Raw genomic sequence first — 18,841 nt, forward strand, 5'->3', positions numbered from 1 at the left:
GGGCTGTAGTGTAGATTTTGAACACGGAGGCCATAGGCCAGTTCCTCGGTTGAGGTTCTGTTTCCTACACGTGGCTCAAGTTGACAACAGCTTACCAGTCCAACTAGGGAGAGCTTTGCTAATGAAAGCAATCTGAGATACCTTCTGTAAAGGGATTCCCAATGATGCTGATAAAAATCCAAATCATGTTAGTGACTTTCATAGCATCTAGTTTCTGTCGCCTTTATTTTGCAAGTTTCTATACCTGCTTTTCCGCAGGAAAAAAATTTTCATGCAAGGTGATCATTTAAATTCTGAAGATTTAGTCAAGACAAAAATATGCTACCCACAAGAAATGAGCTATATAATAATTCTACATGGACACAATAACATTAACCAATATACGAGGAAATAATGGTTATGAAACATCTTAACGGGCATGGTGAGACATCTTAATATACTCATGGATCAAGGCTGCTTGTGGCAGATGATTAAAGTATTGCAGTGTGGTGACTAAGGACTCTGTTTTAGAAACAAGAGTCACACTGTGTAACCCAAGCTGGCCTCTACCTCATAACCCTTCCCAATTCAACCTCTCCGGTGTCAACATGCTTGACTCTAAAATGAGTAGCAGTTCCCCTTCCTCAGAGGCTGACGTGAGGCTGTTAGTTTAAGATGGTTACATTAGATTCTATCGAATTGATTACCACCTCCCCTTCCCCTTGACACATGTCCTAATTTTTATGCAGAATAATTTCTTGGTTTGGAAAACAAGCCCCTTCTATTTTCATTTTGTAAAATGCAATGAGAGACACCCATCTTTATTATTCATAAGGGCGTAAGATGTTCAATTTATAATAACAAGTTAAGACGTTAGGATGGCCGTCCATGGCAGTACTGGCTTCCCCCCCTCAGGTCCCAGCCTGGGAAGACCCACTCAATAGCTGGCACTCCCAGCTTTGTCTTTCTGGAGAATTCTCAGGCAACCAGACGCTCTTTTAGGTGCATTTAATTTTTGCATGAGCAGCAAATTTGTCTGGGAGGCAAGTCCTCATCTGCCACTCACCCAGAGCAGACTGTATTAAATTTTTATATTTATTGACATTTCATTACCATAATTGACTGTACTTGTTTCTCTAGGAGAAGGCACAGGGCTGCCTCCTACGCATGAGAACTAGTCCCTTGAGTAGAATCTGCAATTAAAAACAGGGCGGAATAGATCTTTTCTTTTCCCCCTTATATTGTGTAAATATGATGAGTTGAGTTTTCAGCTTTAACTAGAGAATACTGGGTGTAAAGAAGCCGTTTTCAAGGGTGGGAAAATTAAGAATCAGTGGAAGGAGACCCTCCCCCCCCCAAAGGTGTCAATCAACTTACAGAGAGAGTCAACTACGCGGGAAAAGGCCACCATTGATGTGCAGTCCGGTGAAGCCCCTACTTCAAGCTCAGTGCTTTCCTACTGTTCTGTACCCACCCCTGGGCAGGCACCTGCCCCTGTAATTTAATAATCAAGCAGTCTATGAGCTCTTTCAGATTCTCTTTCAAGACTGTGTGGAAGGGTCAGTCTGCAGGCAGCTTGAACCCTGGGGCAGGGGAACATCAAGGGGATGATGATACAGAGCACAGTATCGGGCACTTCAGACTTGCAGAGTGACATCAAGGCAGCATTTTTGTCACTATTATTAAAGGGAAAGGTTCCTATGTCAAGGAAGTTCTCAAAAGTATGATAGCATGGACCACATCAATCAAACCCTAGGAAAGGAGTTATTTGGCTTACAAGTTATGGTCCATAGTGGAGCGAAGCCAAGGTAGGAACAGAAGCAGAAACCAAAACTGCAACTGGCTCACTCAGCTTGATAATAGAACGGAGAACCACCTACTTAGAGGTGGCGCCGCCCATAGTGGGCAAGGCTCTTCCAGTAATCAAGAAAACACCCCCACAGACTCAGCCATGTGGGCCAATCAGATGGAAGCAGTTTCTCAATTGACCTTTCTTAGAGGTGGGTTTAGCTTGTGTCAAACTAGACTACACAACTAGGGTGGCGGAGACAGTTTTGTCACAAGCTTGGGATCCACAGCCTGAACCGGACAGTGAGTTCTAGACCAACCAAGGAAACTTAGTGTGACTGCAACCAACAAAAACAATCCGTTGCTATGGAAACAGCACAGATTGAACAGAGTCAAGTCTGGTGGCTCAGACCCTGAAAGCTCAGAGATCATTTGATGCCTGAGGCAGTTCAAGGGCAGCTTTAGAAACTTAGCAAGGTTGAGCCCTGTCTGGGCTACAGGAGACCCTGTGTCAGAAAACAGAACCAAACCAAACCAAAACCGTGAGACCTGAAATACCCTCAGTCTAAAACACTGTTAGGCACAAGTTTTATATGTGACAAAATTCCCTCTGGGAGGTGTGTGTGTGTGTGTGTGTGTGTGTGTGTGTAACATAAATTAACTGCATATTTAGAATTGGCTCTACCTCTTAGCAACCTCTCTGGAAGTATGTAACTCTCTGACACCCATAATCTGAAGCACTTTAATCCCAAGCATTTTCAGATAAGGGGTATTCAGATTTGATAGAAATTCTGCAGGGCAAATGGGCTCAGTGGGAATGACAGCAGGAAGGCCCAGTGAGGTGACAACCATAGGGACTAACTGATGACATGGGTTAAGTGCTGACCCTTACAAACACAGTCGGGAAAGTCAGACACCATCTCCGCCTCATCTTTAAATAGGGCACGTAATACTATAACTCAAGTTTGGTATCAACTGAATGTACACTGTGGGGACTGCGTAACACACACAAGTACACTGTAGTAAAATTTTACTATTAAGACGAGGTTAGTTAAATTAGATGTCTGTGAGCTTTCAACAGGTCATTGAGGGTCACTTTTAATAGCTGAGGCTCATTCTCAAAACATAACAGCCTCTATTGATGGAACTGCTTGCTTGCCAGAGTTATCCATTCAGTGAGACACCTGTAGTTAGATAGACCTCACAGAATCAACTGGCATCCCAACACCTTTATGGCCACATGCATTTACATTCTAATTTGAAAGCTCAAACATGATTATTATTGGGGGGGGGGGTGCTCTGGCAACATTTTTTCCAAGGATAATTTATCAAATTGCAGTTCTGAAGGAGGAAGGATGGCTCGATTCTGATAAATCACAGACCTGCAACTTCCTTACATTTTATTGCAAACATAATTATATTTTCATTGTTGGGTGCAGAGTTTGTGCTCATTTCAGGAGCAGCTGGCCTTGTCTTTTATGCGCTTAGTAAAATTAATTGATTGCTCTCTTACATGTAATCTTTGGGCCATTAAATTCAAGGGGGGAGACTGAAGAGACCATCTCTAAGACAGTGTCCTCTTTGGATAAATTTCATTCATCATGAAGATACAGAAATAATTCAAGCTAAATTACTTTTAGTCCTAATGTCCAAAATATTGATGGCTTGGATAGTGTAAGACTCTTGTAATTTTAAAAGATTGCACAATAATAATAAAAGGTAATAGGTTGACACTACATTGTTTCCGTAGGATAATGTTACAGTGGCTGTTAATTAGGTATAATATGCAAATACTAAAATCTGCCCTCATGTCAAGTGCTCTATTGGTATTTGATATACACACAGGTATATATGCATATGTGTATTTATAGCTGTACTGGCTGGTTTCGTGTGTCAACTTGACACAAGCTGGAGTTATCACAGAGAAAGGAGCTTCAGTTGGGGAAATGCCCCCATGAGATCCAGCTGTGGGGCATTTTCTCAAAAAGTGATCAAGGGGGGAGGGCCCCTGTGGGTGGGACCATCTCTGGGCTGGTAGTCTTGGGTTCTATAAGAGAGCAGGCTGAGCAAGCCAGGGGAAGCAAGCCAGTAAAGAACATCCCTCCATGGCCTCTGCATCAGCTCCTGCTTCTTGACCTGCTTGAGTTCCAGTCCTGACTTCCTTGGTGATGAACAGCAGTATGGAAGTGTAAGCTGAATAAACCCTNAGGACTAAAAACCCTGACTAAGACAATAGCTTTTAAAATAGTAGATTAAAAAAGAATTAGCTGCCATAAATAAGATACTAACTAAATACACTGTTTTGCCACTACTGAATATTAATGATATTTTGCCTCAGTGTTATTTAATCTACATTTATTATATCAGTGCTGGATGAAAACTCACAAGTGGCTGGGCATGGTGGTTCACACCTTTGATCTCAGGCTAAGGCAGGCAGATCTGTGAATTCCAGACTAGTCTGGTCTACACAACAACCTGGGGCTGTGTACTTGATATCTTAGAAAAAAAACCAACACACAATAAAACCTAAGTTCAAAATGGGATATCAAACTCTGTAGAGTTAATTTAAAAATGTGAGGGGCTGGAGAGATGGTTCCTTGGTCAAGAACACTGGCTGCTCTTCCAGGGGACTCAGGTCCAATTCTCAGCACCTGCATGGTGGCGCTCAACTGACTGTAACTGCAGTTTCAGAGGATCTGACATTCTCACACAGACATGTGTGCCAGCAAAAAAGCAAAATACCAATGCAGATAAAATAAAAAAAAAACAAAAAACAAGAAATGTGAGAAGGAAGGAAGGAGGTAGGGAGGGAGGGTAAAAGAGGGAGAGGGAGGGGTGGGAGGGAGGGAGAGAACACCTTGGTGTGGAACACAGTGCCACTACTAGCAGCCTGGACACAGAGGCCTGAGCTTTATCACTGGTCCCTCATGTCTGAATTCAAAGCTATGTTCTTATCTGTTTATGGCTTCAAGACAGTGTCCTGGGGACGCTGGACTTTACTTGTGTCTCTTTCCGCCTTCCTTCTGTTCCTCCTTCCTTCTCACTTTCCCTCCTTTTCTTTTGTTTTTCTCTGTGGTGCTGCGGATTGAGCCCTTGAGCCTGGTGCTTCCCACATTGTTAGTCAAAGGCTGCCCCCCCCCCCCCAGCTGCATCCACAGAGCACACCTCAATGGTGGTTTTTCTACCTTTCCTTTTCTGTAAAGGTACAACACTCTCTACATGGTGGGAAGAAAGGACAAACATTGGCCCTGGAGCAGTTACAGCCTTGCAGCCTGTAGTTGTCCATGGAGGTATGCATGGCAACCCACCACAGCTTCGAGAGAATACAGAATGACTTTGTGTTGAGATGTTGGTTTTGGCATCTGTCTTGGGTGGAGAAGGCTTGTTCCAGCATACTGTTCTGATGACGCTTCCTCTTCTAGAAGATCCTACAGTGGACCTGACAATGCTCTGGGGCTTGCTTACAGCACTGTTTGCTGTAAAGCCCATCAAAGGAGAGTTGCTACCTACTGTTATGGAGCAGATGGAGCAGGAGCCTTCCTTATCGCTATTCACTGCAGGGAAGTATCTAATAATTCCCCTCTCACGTCTTTGATTGTCTTCCGTTATTACTCTACCAGAAGCACCTTCCTCATTTAAGGGCGAGTGCTAAACCATGGAGCCTTAGGGAGATTTCTGCAGGCTTGATTGGCACAGTGTGGCTAAATTCTTCCCCAGGACATCAGCATGACCTTGCCACAATGTATCATGGAAGCTCACTTCCGTCTGGGTGTAAAAGTTCACACTATAGACAATCTATGGGACATAGGTCACTATGTCTCTGTGTCAACCTTGTTTAAAAGACTTGCTCCTTAGTCCAGTGCCACACAACTATTTCCTGTGGTTACTATTGCAATTTTCTCATGTGGGTACCACAATGGTTCCCACCAAACAGGCATAGAAACTGATGCTTCAAAAATGGGATGACTTTCTCAAGATGATGTAGCTCGTAAATTATAAAAAGGGTACACAGTCGGTTCTCACATACACATATACATAATAAACACATATACACACACAGATACATTCATAAACATGAACACATATATACATATGCAGTTTTTGAAATTTCCAAACCAAAGTCAAGAAGTTTGTATTAACAGTCAAAACGCACTCTACCTACGTGTGTAGGCACATGCTTGTAATCTGCACAGGAGGTTGAAATTGGAGGAGCATGGCTTTTTAAGATTTTATTATTTTACACTGTAGCTGTCTTCAGACACTCCAGAAGAGGGCATCGGATCCCATTACAGAAGGTTGTGAGCCAGCATGTGGATGCTGGGATTTGAACTTGGGACCTCCGGAAGAGCTCAGTGCTCTTAACCTCTGATCTCTCAAGCCCAAGGATCACAGCTTTAAGGCCAGCGGGGTTACATAGTCAACTATGTCTCGAAGGTCCTTCTGTCCCTAGAGAAAAACACATGCTGTCCCTACCTAAAGCTGTCCCTACATGTTACTAGGCTGTTGACATAATGAGGAGGCTTCCTGCTCCATTTATTTTAATATATTTGTTCACACACACACACACACACACACACACACACACACACACACACACTCTTCTAGCTCTGTGTCGTGTCTCTCTCTGTGTGTCTGTATGTCCACCCCCCAACCCATCCCCTAATTTTCTCCTGCTCCTGGAAAGCCCCTGAGCTCCAGAAGTCTCCCTGTGTGGCTCTGGCCTTCTCTGGAGTCACAGGAGCCTGGGAATTTGATTTTCTGCTCCACAACAGAGGATAAAAGCCGTCTCCCATAGTTACCATAAATGAAAAAGCTTGCTTACAAGAGCCATCACCATGCTGTTCACATGGGCAGGCAGTGGGTGTGGGGATGCACTGGGAGCACCTGTACTGCAGGAAAGATGTGGGGAAGAGCTGGGGAGACCCATCTTCCTTTTCATGCACTGTCCAGTTTGTGCTGTTTTGGTTTTAAAACTCAGAGAGGCAGGGGGTGGGTTTTCTCTGCTCTTCTAAGGCAGTACTCGAGGCAAAATAAACTAGGTTAAGAAATATTTCCAAAGAGTTGGGATGAGACACACAATCCCAACTTAAGTCTCATTTAAGCAAATGAGACGGAGTTAATTCCTGAGCTGTATCTTTTACTTCTCATGGAACCCCAAGCGAGGCAAGGGGTGGGATGGTCAAATCATACCCCGGAGCTGCTGAGAGCAAGGACCAGATAGTGATGGGGTGAGTCGGTCGAATTGATCCAGTCGGCAAAAGCCTGAAATGGTGTTTGCCTTTAATTTGATTGGGAAGGGTGATTTATTAATAATACAGAGAATGGTGTGGAGACAGCCTCTCATTTTCAAATATGCACTGCTGTGGTTTCACAGCACATAAACATTTATGGCTGGATGTTAAAGATCACAGTGCCCCTGTTCCAGCGTCACCCCGGCTGAACGATGTCGTGGTGCCCTGCATAGCTAGGACTAAATGGACTGACTAAAGAACTCACAGTATACCCCCGAGTTTATATCACCAATCAATTCATTATTTATAAGGAAGAGAGGACAAGACCAGAAGAATTTATATAACCCCTAAGAAGTAGGAATTAAGCATAGATCCTCCCTTTTCCAAGGTGACACAGTCATCTCTGCTTTTCCATGGATTACTCAAATGTCACCTCAGTAAGGCCAAACACTGTATAATCCTGTGGTCATGCCTCTGCTTGCTGGCCAATATTCATTTAATTCCCCTTTGCTCCAATATACCACAGGTTAGTGGATTAGTTTATTATTGCCAGCCTCCTGCTACAACATTAAGTTCCAAAAGGACGGGAAACTTTTTTGGTTTTTTTTACTCCTTAATGAATACCAGTGCCTCTGAATAGTGACCAGCACATAGCAGGGCAACCAACAAATATTTATAGGTTCAACAATTATAGATTAAAAAACAAACCCAACTTTATAGCCATTTTTTTCTTTGTAAATTTAACTGACTGGCTCTTGAAAATCGGAACTCCCATCCCTTCTCATGAGCTTGTCTCTCTCCCAGTGATTGCTCTGAGAGCATTCCAAAGGAGCAAAGACCTGGGGCTGCTTGGGTAGCTCAACAGTGGTGAGCACATGATTAACATAAGAGACCCCGAGTTTTATCTTTAGCATGATCATCACCATCATCATCATCACCGTAGCATGATCATCACCATCAGCTAACTACAAACATGGTGTGTTCGAGCAGAAGTTGCCAGTCCTAATTGTTGGTTTCATTTAGATGAAGATCTGACCCTTGTACCAGACTTCCCCATCCTGCAGACTGGCAGCAGAAAGCTATCAGAGCAGGAACTGGGGACCCAAGTCATCATTTCTCCCTTTCAAAGCACAAGAGTGCTTCTGACCTAGTAAAATTCCTGCCGCCACGAACAAGCTTAGTAATGAGGGCTTTGTCCTGTTTGTTTTGTTTCGGTCAGGATACTCACGTGTTCTCCAGTAACCAGGAAGATTGTCCCTTCCTTCCCATGTGCCACTTGCCGGTAAATGTGATCGAGAATCAAGAGCTCACTCCAGCAGTTCTGAAGCAGCTTCATTTGGTCGTCAACCTGCCATTGAAAAAGAAAGAGCACGTTGTTCGATATCTTTGTGGTTTTGCATCATTTTCCACACAAGATGACCAATAAGCAAAGAGGCCCCTCCAATGAGCACTCTGACACAGATCCTCAGCAAACACTTGACAACTCCTGGAGAACTCTGTTTTTATTTACACAAACACTTCAGGGAGCTGCTAGGAAAAGGCACTCCGTTGGATTGTTCTAGCCAGCAGCACGAGAGCTAGGAGAGCTTAGTTGTTGGAGGTCCAGGTGCCTGAATGGTCCTTAACAGACCCTGCTAGAAAGATCCCAAATACCCCACACTCACATACAGAAAGGTCAATACACATCTTAGCAAGCTGCCAAACAGCGGGGAAGACTAACAGGGCAGCCTGAGGGATTTCTGGAGAGAGGGGAACTGGCCCTATTGATCATGAGAGTTAATGACAATTCTTAATGATGTGGGTCTCATAAGAGAAAGATCACCAAGGCTACTCTTGCCTGTGACTCCAGGAACACGAGGACTGGCCTTGACTACACGGCACATAAGAGGCCAGTCAGGGCTACAGGAGACCCTGGCTCAAAATAAAACTATAACACCCTGTACTAAGCGGGTTTCTGATTTACACAATTCTCCCCCAAGTCCTCTAAATGCCATTTTCCTTGCAGTCAAGAGTGGTTAGGACTATGGAAGTGCTGGTCCCAATGGCATCTCTCACTCTCCAGAGGATTGCGGTATTCAATGACAAAGACCTGTTTATCTCACACACCATCTACACATCTAGGATATAAAGGTGGAGACAATCCATCTGCCACTATACCAACCAGAACCCTGGGGTGCCCAAGTACAAGATCCACATGCCAGTCTCGTACAGAAGCTCTGCGGGCTGGCATATGTCAGGGAATGGTTAGGGATTGTCTTAGTCAGAGTTTCTGTGCTGTGTTAAAACACAAGGATGAAAAGCAACTCAGGGGGAAAGGGCTTACTCCGGTTTACAGTTCCCTAACACAGTCCAATGCTGAGGGAAGTCGGCAAGCATTCAAACTGGACAGGTACAGAGGCCACAGGAGTGCTCCTTACTGGCTGCCCCCTACAGCTGGCTCAGCCTGTTTTCTTAGAGCATCCAGGAGTAGCACTACTCACAAAGGGTCGGGACCCCTTCTACACCACTAATTGAGAAAATGCCCTAGACTCGACTGACTAGAGACTTGCATACAGACGTGGGTGGAGTCACTTTCTCAGTTGAGGTATGTCCGCCCCACCCCCAGCCGTCCTCAAGTTGAGAGGAAAAACTACCCAGCACTAAGACTTTTGTGTATTACTCTGGCTTGGACTCACAGAGCATGCTTTTGCTAAGTTAGCAGAATGGGTACAGTCCTGCTCAATTTTTAGATGGTACGATGTGGTTAAGGATATATTCTTTCTCCTTCTCCAAATCCAGGTTGTTTCCTGATTATACCAAGATGTAGAGAACTTTTTAAATAAAATGAGTTTAACTCACATTGTTAAAGTCACTGGTTGGTTGGTTTTGGCCTTGAGACAAGGTATTACTTTGTAGCGTGGCTATCTCCTAGAGGGCTAGGCTTAAAATAACAGGTTTGTGCTACCTTGCCATACACAAAGTGATTCAATGAGACTCTGGATAGTTGACACACAGATAGGAGCTGGTGGCCAACCCCGATTTCCCTAGAGCTGGGACATAGTGAACACAGCCAAAACACTGGATGTGGGTAAGAACAAGGACGACAAGATCCAAGGCTTCTGTACTTCCCATCTGTGAGAGCCAATCACTACCAAGCCTTATTTTCTCAGCTAAAATGTGTGAAGTTTTATTAATGCACAGGAAGACATCACTGATAAAGTCTCTTTTAAATGGGGCACCGTGATGCTATACATTCTAGCACTAAGAGCACTAAGCCAGCACAATTGAATTTCAGGCTAGCCTGGACTAGAGAATGGGTTCGTGGTAACCTGAGCTAAACAGAGCCATCTGTGGTGTGTGGGTGGGGACACAACCAACAACAAGCCATCAACAAGTGAAGAAACAACAGGCAGACACATCTGTCCATGAGGGAAGAGTGGATGGGGATAGAGCTCAGAGGAAAAGCAGTGGATAAGGGATAGAGCTCAGAGGAAAAGCAGTGGATAGGGGATGGAGCTCAGAGGAAAAGTCCAAGCCCCTGGGATCTGCCTTCAGCATCCCACTTCCCACCTCTCCCCCAACTTGCAAATCCAGGCTGCACGGGCTGAATCTAACAGTTAGCTGGGTGACAGGCAAAGGTCTTCCTGCAGAGAAGGCTGCAAAGAATTCCAGGATTAGGATTTGAACCAAGGGCTCTAGGCAAATAAATGCTTTACTATTAAGCAGGCCCAAATGGCCATCTTTGAGCCAATTATTTGGTATGTCTTTAAGTGTAGGGCTCTGGGATAAAAGAATTAGCAAGGCTAGCCCAATCCCTGGCTTTGTGGAAATCACTTGCTTGGCCCAGCATGTGGTGGGTTAGTCGACAGTGGGAAGAACAGTGGGAACACTCAAGTCTCCAGAGAACCACATGGAGGGGCGGGGCAGCGATGGGTAGGGGCAGTAGCTAGGTACTTTATCCTGTGCCTCGGGTTGGCTGCAGGTGGGGAGCTCTGTCCTGATGACCCAGCAGCAGGCATGCCATTGCACCCAGAGCAGAGTCTACGGACTCTCAGATGCTAAGGGTGATTTCAGAGCAAAGTGCAGGCTATTCCTCTGGGTTTTATTACTCCCTCATATGCTATCAGCCTCTTATTTCAAATTTATCAGTCTACGATGGTAATTTGGCCCCACTTTTTTTAAACGTGATATAAACCTTTGATTATTTATTGGGCACTCTTCTCAGGGGAGCCCCAAAAAACCTGTACTTTGAGATCGTGTTTCCAACAATGACTACACAGGAGAACATTGTACAGAGCTTCCAGGAAGTGAGGTCAGGCAGACTCCCAAGTCCACGTGTGGGTGGAGAATGAAGATTTTTAGCTTAAGAACCTATTTCAGTGTACAGTGTGAGAGCATGCCTTGGGAGGCAGATCTGGGAGTTCAAACACAGCCTGGTCTCCATAGTGAACTACAAGGTGAGGTCCTGCACTCTCCCCAAAGAAGAGTGGAGAGGGGCTGGAGAGAGGGCTCAGCAGTTCAGAGCATGTACTGGATTCCCAGAAACCACGTCAGATGGCTCAAATGCCTGAAACTCAAGCTTTGGAGGACCTGACTCCTCTGGCTTCTTTGGACACCTGTACTCCTGTGTGCATGCCAACCCAGAGACATGCCTATGTATAATTAAAAATGAAAAGAAAATCTTTTAAATAAGTGAAAGATTACATGTCCTGGCCATTTTGGGTTTTCCTTTTGTTTTAGATTCTGTGTTTGTGCCATCACTTCTTTGAGACCAATTAAGAATCTTCTAGAACCCATCTGATGCTTTCTAAATAAAGGAACAAATATGCCCGAATCACTTCCACAGTGGTTGTTGGCTTTCCCCATGTATCTAAGGTAGCCAGCTCCACAGCTAAGCTAGTGTCTCCTTTAGCCCTTGTAAAATGAATGATAATTTTTCATACAGTGAAACCACCGGCCACTCTGGGGTCCCTGGTTACACGTGCCCTCCAGGTCTGCACTCCCTTGGTAAGGACTTCTGGACTGATTATAATTTCAGAAACCCTCCCAAGCAATTGAGCCTTCATTTGAAGACCCCCCCCCCCCGCCCTGAAGAGATTTTTACACCAATATTCCGTTGCATTGTTTTTCATCATTGATCTTGTGATTTTTCAGGAGATCTTGAAATTGGTGAGAGTTCAGCTTCATGCTACTCAATGACATCACCTTCATGAGCATGGTGAATAAAGGGGATGGGGAAAGATGATGGATTCTTCTCTATCTCTAGATAACAAGTGAAGGCTATGTGTGTGTGTGTGTGTGTGTGTGTGTGTGACACATATATAGGGTGGCATTTGGGGAGCCTAGGAAAGGGACCAATTAGCTATCAGTCCAATTAGAGAACAAAACATCTCTATAGTGGTGAGCACTAAGCTCCCCCATAAGCCTGGGTTATCATCTGCTGTAATAAAAGAAAGGGCTTATCTCAGACTCTAGTTGCTTATCAAACTATTTATATTGATATTTTAGACAAGCATGTAAAGGGACACAAACCTCATATTGTTATGAAGCGCTGCTTCCCACACCCCAGCCTGTTAATCATTAGACGCGTGTGCACTTTCATGCTGAGACAGGACCTGGTAAGCAAGAAAAATGTAGAGCCTCTCCACTCACACTATCAAGTCTTGTTGCCCCCTCTCTCCCTTTTGAACAGCTGAGAGACTGGCCATTTCACTGGGCCTCCTGTAGAGTTGATTTTAAATTTGGTCATATCCTTTCCCCGAGTTTTCCCACATCTTTTCCAATCAAGTTCATGTACCTTCTACCTCCTCTCTTTCAAAAGACCAGACCAAATCAAAACTCCCAAAAACCCCACCACACACACACAAAACAAACAAACAAACAAACAAACAAAACAAGATATCACACATCATAACAACCACAACAAACAGAGTCCATTTTGTCTTGGCCGACCACTGACTGTGGAACCTGCCGTGGAGTGTTGTTGATATACCCAGTGTCAATGAACTGGTGAGAATGGAATTTCCCTCTCCAAGGGGTTAGGAGTTAAAAACAGTGTATTGTTTAGGAGTGGGGCTTGGTGTCCTCCTTCCTTTTCTCTGCTGCTGAGGCTTTTATAAGCCACGGATCACCATGGTTGAGGTTTTAAAAATGATGCTTCCAGGAAGACATTCTACTGAAGTGGACAGGTAGGTGGGGTAAAGTAGGTGTGATCCTACTTCTTGTTTTGGAACAACTTGGTGTTTGTACAACTTGGTGTGCAGGGCTGATGTTAAAATGGGGGCGGATGCTGTAAAGGACAGAGAACTCACACTCTAGTGACAGGAGCTGACTGGGAACCAGATGGCCAAGGGCCAAGTCTACAGGTCCCCCAGGGTTAGGGTTAGGGTTAGGGTTAGAAAGGAGCAGGAATTCACAATGGAGAATCTTTTATTAATTTTTTTAATGGGATGGGTCTCTCTTTGTCATACTGGCTGTCCTAGAAAGCACTGTGTAGACCAGGCTAGTCTTCAACTCAAGAGATCTGCCGGTCTCTGCCACCTGAGTCAAAACACATGCCACTGCGCCCAGCCCTTGTAGAACTGTATAATAAAGCCCTCTCCCCATTAGTCACTGCTGTTAGTATAACTCCTGGATCCAAATATAGTTTAAAAGTGAAGGAAAAGGGAAAAAATAGAGAAAGCCTGACTGATGAAATGGCCCAGTGGGTTGTGGCAATTGCTGACAAGCTTGATGATCTGAGGTTCAATCCCAGTTGTCCTCTAACCTTTACCCACAAACCATTCCCTCCAAAATAAATGAATAAATGTACACACACATACACACATGTGCACGCACAAGCATACACCCCCATGTAAACATTCTTCAGTATCACTACAAACAATACTCACATACTATTTTTTTTCCCTTAGCAAGAACAAGCAAACAAACAAATCTCTGAAGGTTGATCGCTATTTCTTTTTCCAACAATGACATTTATATTCGTCTACTCAAAAGCAATGCGAAAAATCAAAACCCGCTTCAGGCAAGACAGAGACACTCAGCTACTTTAATCCTTTAGTGTTTTATAAAGAACACAGATGATTATCTGAAACCTGTACAATAAACTGCTACAAAGTCCAAGAAAAAAAAATGATTTCGAATTAGCAATGATTAAGCAAACACTGAAAACAGAACTGAACCAGAGAGCGAGCAGCCAGGAAAGCGCCAGGGTCAGTGGATGCATGCAGGTAGATTTATCGTCCTTCTCTGCTTCTAGATAACTGGGAATCCAACATGCTTCAGACTGTATTGCTGTTGTTCACAATACAATAACCTATCTGGTAACACTGTGTCTGGACCCAAGCTGTCTCGGCTCTTTCTATACTTCTCCAATGGAGCAACAAAGGATCTCCATTAAGCCTCCGCAGAGATGAACTGTCTTGGGAGGAGGTAGAGCTTTAATATCCTATCTATAGGCCTCTTCTTCCTGATCCATACAAGCTACATGGGGGAGGAAGAGGAGATGGTTTTCATCTATTCACACTTCCATTTAGGTCAAGACCAAGAATCCCCTAAAACCTAGGATTGAATCTCCCTCTTGCTGAAATCCATCATATAGGGTACATTTTAGAATCATCTGGTTTGTGAATATCGTTTGTCTTCCAGATTCCCCAGACCCTCCTGCAGTCTGATTGCCCAGCCAGGATGTGCACAGTAGCCAGCCTCATGGCACTCCGCTCTGTGCCTGTCGCGGGGCCAGCTTCTATGTGGCTTGTCTGTAATGTAATTAATGATGAGAAGACTTTCTTATAAACCTCTTTCCTATCCCAGGTCTTGTAGCTCTCTCAGGAACATCTCATACATGTAATATAAACTGTATTCCCAATCCTCTCCACTGACTGCTTGACTGACCCGGGGCCTACTATATTTTCCAGGATTTCCTTGAAACTCACTTTGGCTACTGGACATAAGATCCCCTGCCTCACCCTCCCAGGAAGCTGATATTGGACCTGTGTCATGAGACTCCATTTAAAAAAAAGATAAAGCAAAGATTTACACCCACAAACTCTTTAATCCACACAACACTTGGTGAGGCAGACAAAACAGATTCCTGTTTTGCTAATGGGGAAACTAAGGCACAAAGGTTATGTAAATTTAGGAACAGAGTTTGAAAAGCTCCTGACAAGCCAGTCGTGGTGGCGCACACCTTTAATCCCAGCACTTGGGAGGCAGAGGCAGGTGGATTTCTGAGTTTGAGGCCAGCCTGGTCTACAGAGAGAGTTCCAGGACAGCCAGGGCTACACAGAGAAACCCTGTCTTGAAAAACCAAAAAACAACAACAACAAAAAAGCTCATGACAGTACCAGGAATATTAATACAATTATCTCTCCCAAGAATACTCACGTGTTCCCTAAGAAGCCATTCAAAAGCTGCCGCCTTGTGAAGTCTTCACTGACTTGCTCTATCCAATGCTGATAAAGCCTACAGTCTTCTCTTACAACAGAGCCAGTCGCCTATTTATGTGTATTTCATTTTTTGTCAAATTCGTAAACTGGGGATTGCAAACATGATGGTCTATCGACTTGAAAATGAAAATATTGACAATAACCTGTCATTACCTAAGAACAGGTCAAAAAGCAAAACTCCCCCACTTGCAGCTACGTCATAACCTGAAGTAAAAGGAGAAAGGCTGTCGGATGCTACCTCACCCTCTCCAGTGGCCCAACCAGTGGTGCTGGGCTAGAAAATGAAGGGGTAGACCAGGCCCCACAGAATGTCAGGCATGGTCAGTGGACAGAGAGCTCAAGAACAAACAGAGCCACACTGTGTGGGACACCACAGCCCTGGACGGAAGGCTCTCCAAAGAGAGGCACAGTGACTGTCCAACAGTGGACATTCACAGTCAGCAAGCTCACCATGTCCTCTAGGAAGGAAGGAAGTTGGGGGAGTCTGGAACTGGTCTCGGTGAACTTCAATCAGAAATGGCTACCTTTTTTTTTTTTTTTTTTTTTTGGTCTCCTGCTTCTGCAAGTGTCATCATGCAGACTGTCTGGGAGCGCCTAATGTCTTGCTTCCGAGGGCTATCAACACAGCACAACTTTCAGTGAAGTTGCGCTCCCTCTAGGAAGCAAATGCGAAGGACTAAGAGATACCTCTGAGTTTAAAGGAGTATGTAAAAATATTAATATCGCTATTGAAAAGATGCTTATAATCCCAGCACTTCAGAGGCTCAGCCTCAAGTTCATGAGAGTTGAAGCGATTATCTTACTGGTTAAGAGCATTGACTGCTCTTTCAGAAGGCCTTGGTCCAGTTCCCAGCACCCACATGGTGGCTCAACAACTGTCTATAACTGTATAGGATCTAATTCCCTCTTCTGATATGAAAAATATATATGCAGACAAACTCCCATATACATAGAATAAATAAATCTTTTTTAAAAAGAGTGACTAGTTAACCTAAAACCACTACCTTGTCTAACTATAAACATATTGCCAATCAACAATAAAACTAAACACCATAGCCTGGATAACCTGAAGACTTGGTGAATGTGTGACTGATTCTTATGTCAAGAACTTAAGAAAATAGAGAAGAAACTAAACTAGTGCACAAAACAGTGTGTGACTACGAGAGGAGCCAAGGAGCTCCCAATTAGGACTGTGACTTTGGACAAAGAATGCAACAGGACTGAACTCCAGCTGTGCACCCTCAAATGAGATGCATGTACATCAGGGGCAATCACCTAACACTCACATACACAGCATAATTAGAGTGCCATCTACACTGACAGAAGAAAGAAAAATAATTGAGATCCTGAGTGAAATAAATAGAAAAGGCTCAGGTGACAGAAAAGGTTGATGAACAAGGAAAATATTTGAAAGTAGATGGAAGTCAAATACTTTCCTAGAGCTTTCTTTGCCTTGCTGGCCACCTACCTAGTTCCTGTTCTTCAGTTCAGAAGAACAAGCAAGAAATAAATTCATTTTAAGGAGATGTGTTATGTCATTTTGAAAAAAGGAGCCTCAGTTGAGAAAGTGTATACACTATATGCATAACTTGTGGGCAAGTCTGCGGCATTTTCTTTATTGACGGTTGATGTGGGAGGGTCCACCTCACGGTGGGCAGTGCCATCCCTGGGCTGGCAGTTGTGGGTGCTGTAAGAAGGCAGGCTGAGCAAGCCATGAGAAGCAAGCTGGAGAGTAGCACTCCATCATGGCCTCCTGCCTCCAAGTTCCTGTCCCAACTTCCCTGGATGAAGGATTATAACTCTTCTCCAAGTTGCTTTAAAAATTATATTTAATTGACATAAAATTAGCCCACATTCCCCTTCTTATTCCTCCTTCCAGCTACACCCAGTTACACTGCCTTCATCTGTTCCCACAAACATCCAGGTTCATGGGAAAGAGGCTGTCAAGCTATTATTATATACACGTGTGCAAGCCCCACACATGCATTTGCGTGCACATATACCACACCACACACCAACCTCCTAATCCGTTTTTTGTTTTGTATGTTTATCATCTCGGGGTTGAACACCGGATAACCAATAAGGGGGCTCACTTATCCCCGGGAAAGGCTAATTCTCCTTCTCCAAGTAAACTACTAGTCGCTTCTAGTTCTAGGTGTGGGATCCTGTGAAAAATTCCCGCTTCCATGTTATTTTTATATTGGCATTTTTCCAAAACCACAGTAGGTACAATACAGAGATCAACAGATCAGGTGGAACACAGCCCCAATGGTTACATCTGTGTCATCTCCTGAATTTATAGCTCACAACAATGAAAATCCTATGTAAGACGATGTATTTTCTATTGGCTTACAATAGAAAGGATCTGTAGTATGGTGACATCTACAAAAGTCTATAATGAAGTTATGTCTCTAGGTTTCCCTGCCAGCCCCTGTCTTACTAGTAAGCATGCTCCCGGGCAGAGGAGAACTGTGAGAGTGTGATGGACCTGCCATTTAGCATCTTAGATTAAGGTGTGAATGGAAGAAGGCACTGGCTGTCCCATTCTCTGTGAGATAGAAAACTACAGTTGAGGTCCCCCAGTTGACAGAGGGAGGAGGAAAAGACAAGGTGGGCTCTACAGAGCATGCTCTGTGCCCTCTAAGGCCACTTAATAATTGTCCTTTCCAGAAAGCATCGCAATGTCTTTTTATAAAAAGTGTTTAGAGGCAAACGTGTCCTTGGTCCTCCCCTTTTGGCTGGCTCCTTCAAGCAGGCATTTAGCCAAAGGAGTTTAAATAATAATAATAATAACAACAACCCAGTGGCCCAAATATCTCTCACCAAAAACACAGCTAAAATTAGGAGCGAAGTGAAACTACAGTCCCTAGGGTCCATTCAGTGATGGGAATTCTCTGGGCACAAAGATTCCTAGGAGCATTTTCCTTGAGTTCCCCAGGGATACTCAACAGGACTTGTTCCCTGACATGATTCAAATTCCTCTTTCAGGTCACTGTGCCAAAGCGTAGGTCCTATGTCTTCAGAGGCACCCAGAAGTGGGTTCGCAGAAGAGGCTGGCAATTGGCCAAGAGCTCCAGGGTCAGAAGATAGATCTCAAGGTGCAGAAAGGTTATTTCTAGGTAAGTCAAAACAATTTTTGCTTTGTGAAAACATTTTCAACAGTGAATTATCGGGAAATATTTATCCCGAAGCGCTAAACATAGCATAGAGCTAAACGGTTCACATGAAAACTCCCTGTCACTGGCAGAGTGGATGGCAACACTCCATCCACCCCCCCCTCCACCACACACACACACACACACACACACACACACACACACATACACACACCACTTACCGGTCAGAATGAGTGTTCACCCACACTCCATCCCCACCACCCACCCACCCACCCACGCCCACCCCCACACCACTTACTAC

At 44.3% G+C, this 18,841-nt stretch overlaps 1 protein-coding gene across 3 annotated transcripts in view; it reads right to left on the minus strand.

The window, feature by feature from the left end:
- Positions 1 to 18,841, minus strand: part of Nr5a2 (nuclear receptor subfamily 5 group A member 2) — a 110,851-nt gene that overhangs the window by 34,910 nt on the left and 57,100 nt on the right. For all 3 annotated transcript variants that reach the window (XM_021198696.2, XM_021198698.2, XM_029539246.1), the window contains one exon: positions 8,227 to 8,346. In XM_021198696.2, coding sequence (XP_021054355.1) covers positions 8,227 to 8,346 — 120 coding nt within the window. The remainder of the gene's footprint in view (positions 1 to 8,226; positions 8,347 to 18,841) is intronic.

This window comes from Mus pahari, chromosome 5, assembly GCF_900095145.1.
Source record: "Mus pahari chromosome 5, PAHARI_EIJ_v1.1, whole genome shotgun sequence".
Taxonomy (NCBI): domain Eukaryota; kingdom Metazoa; phylum Chordata; class Mammalia; order Rodentia; family Muridae; genus Mus; species Mus pahari.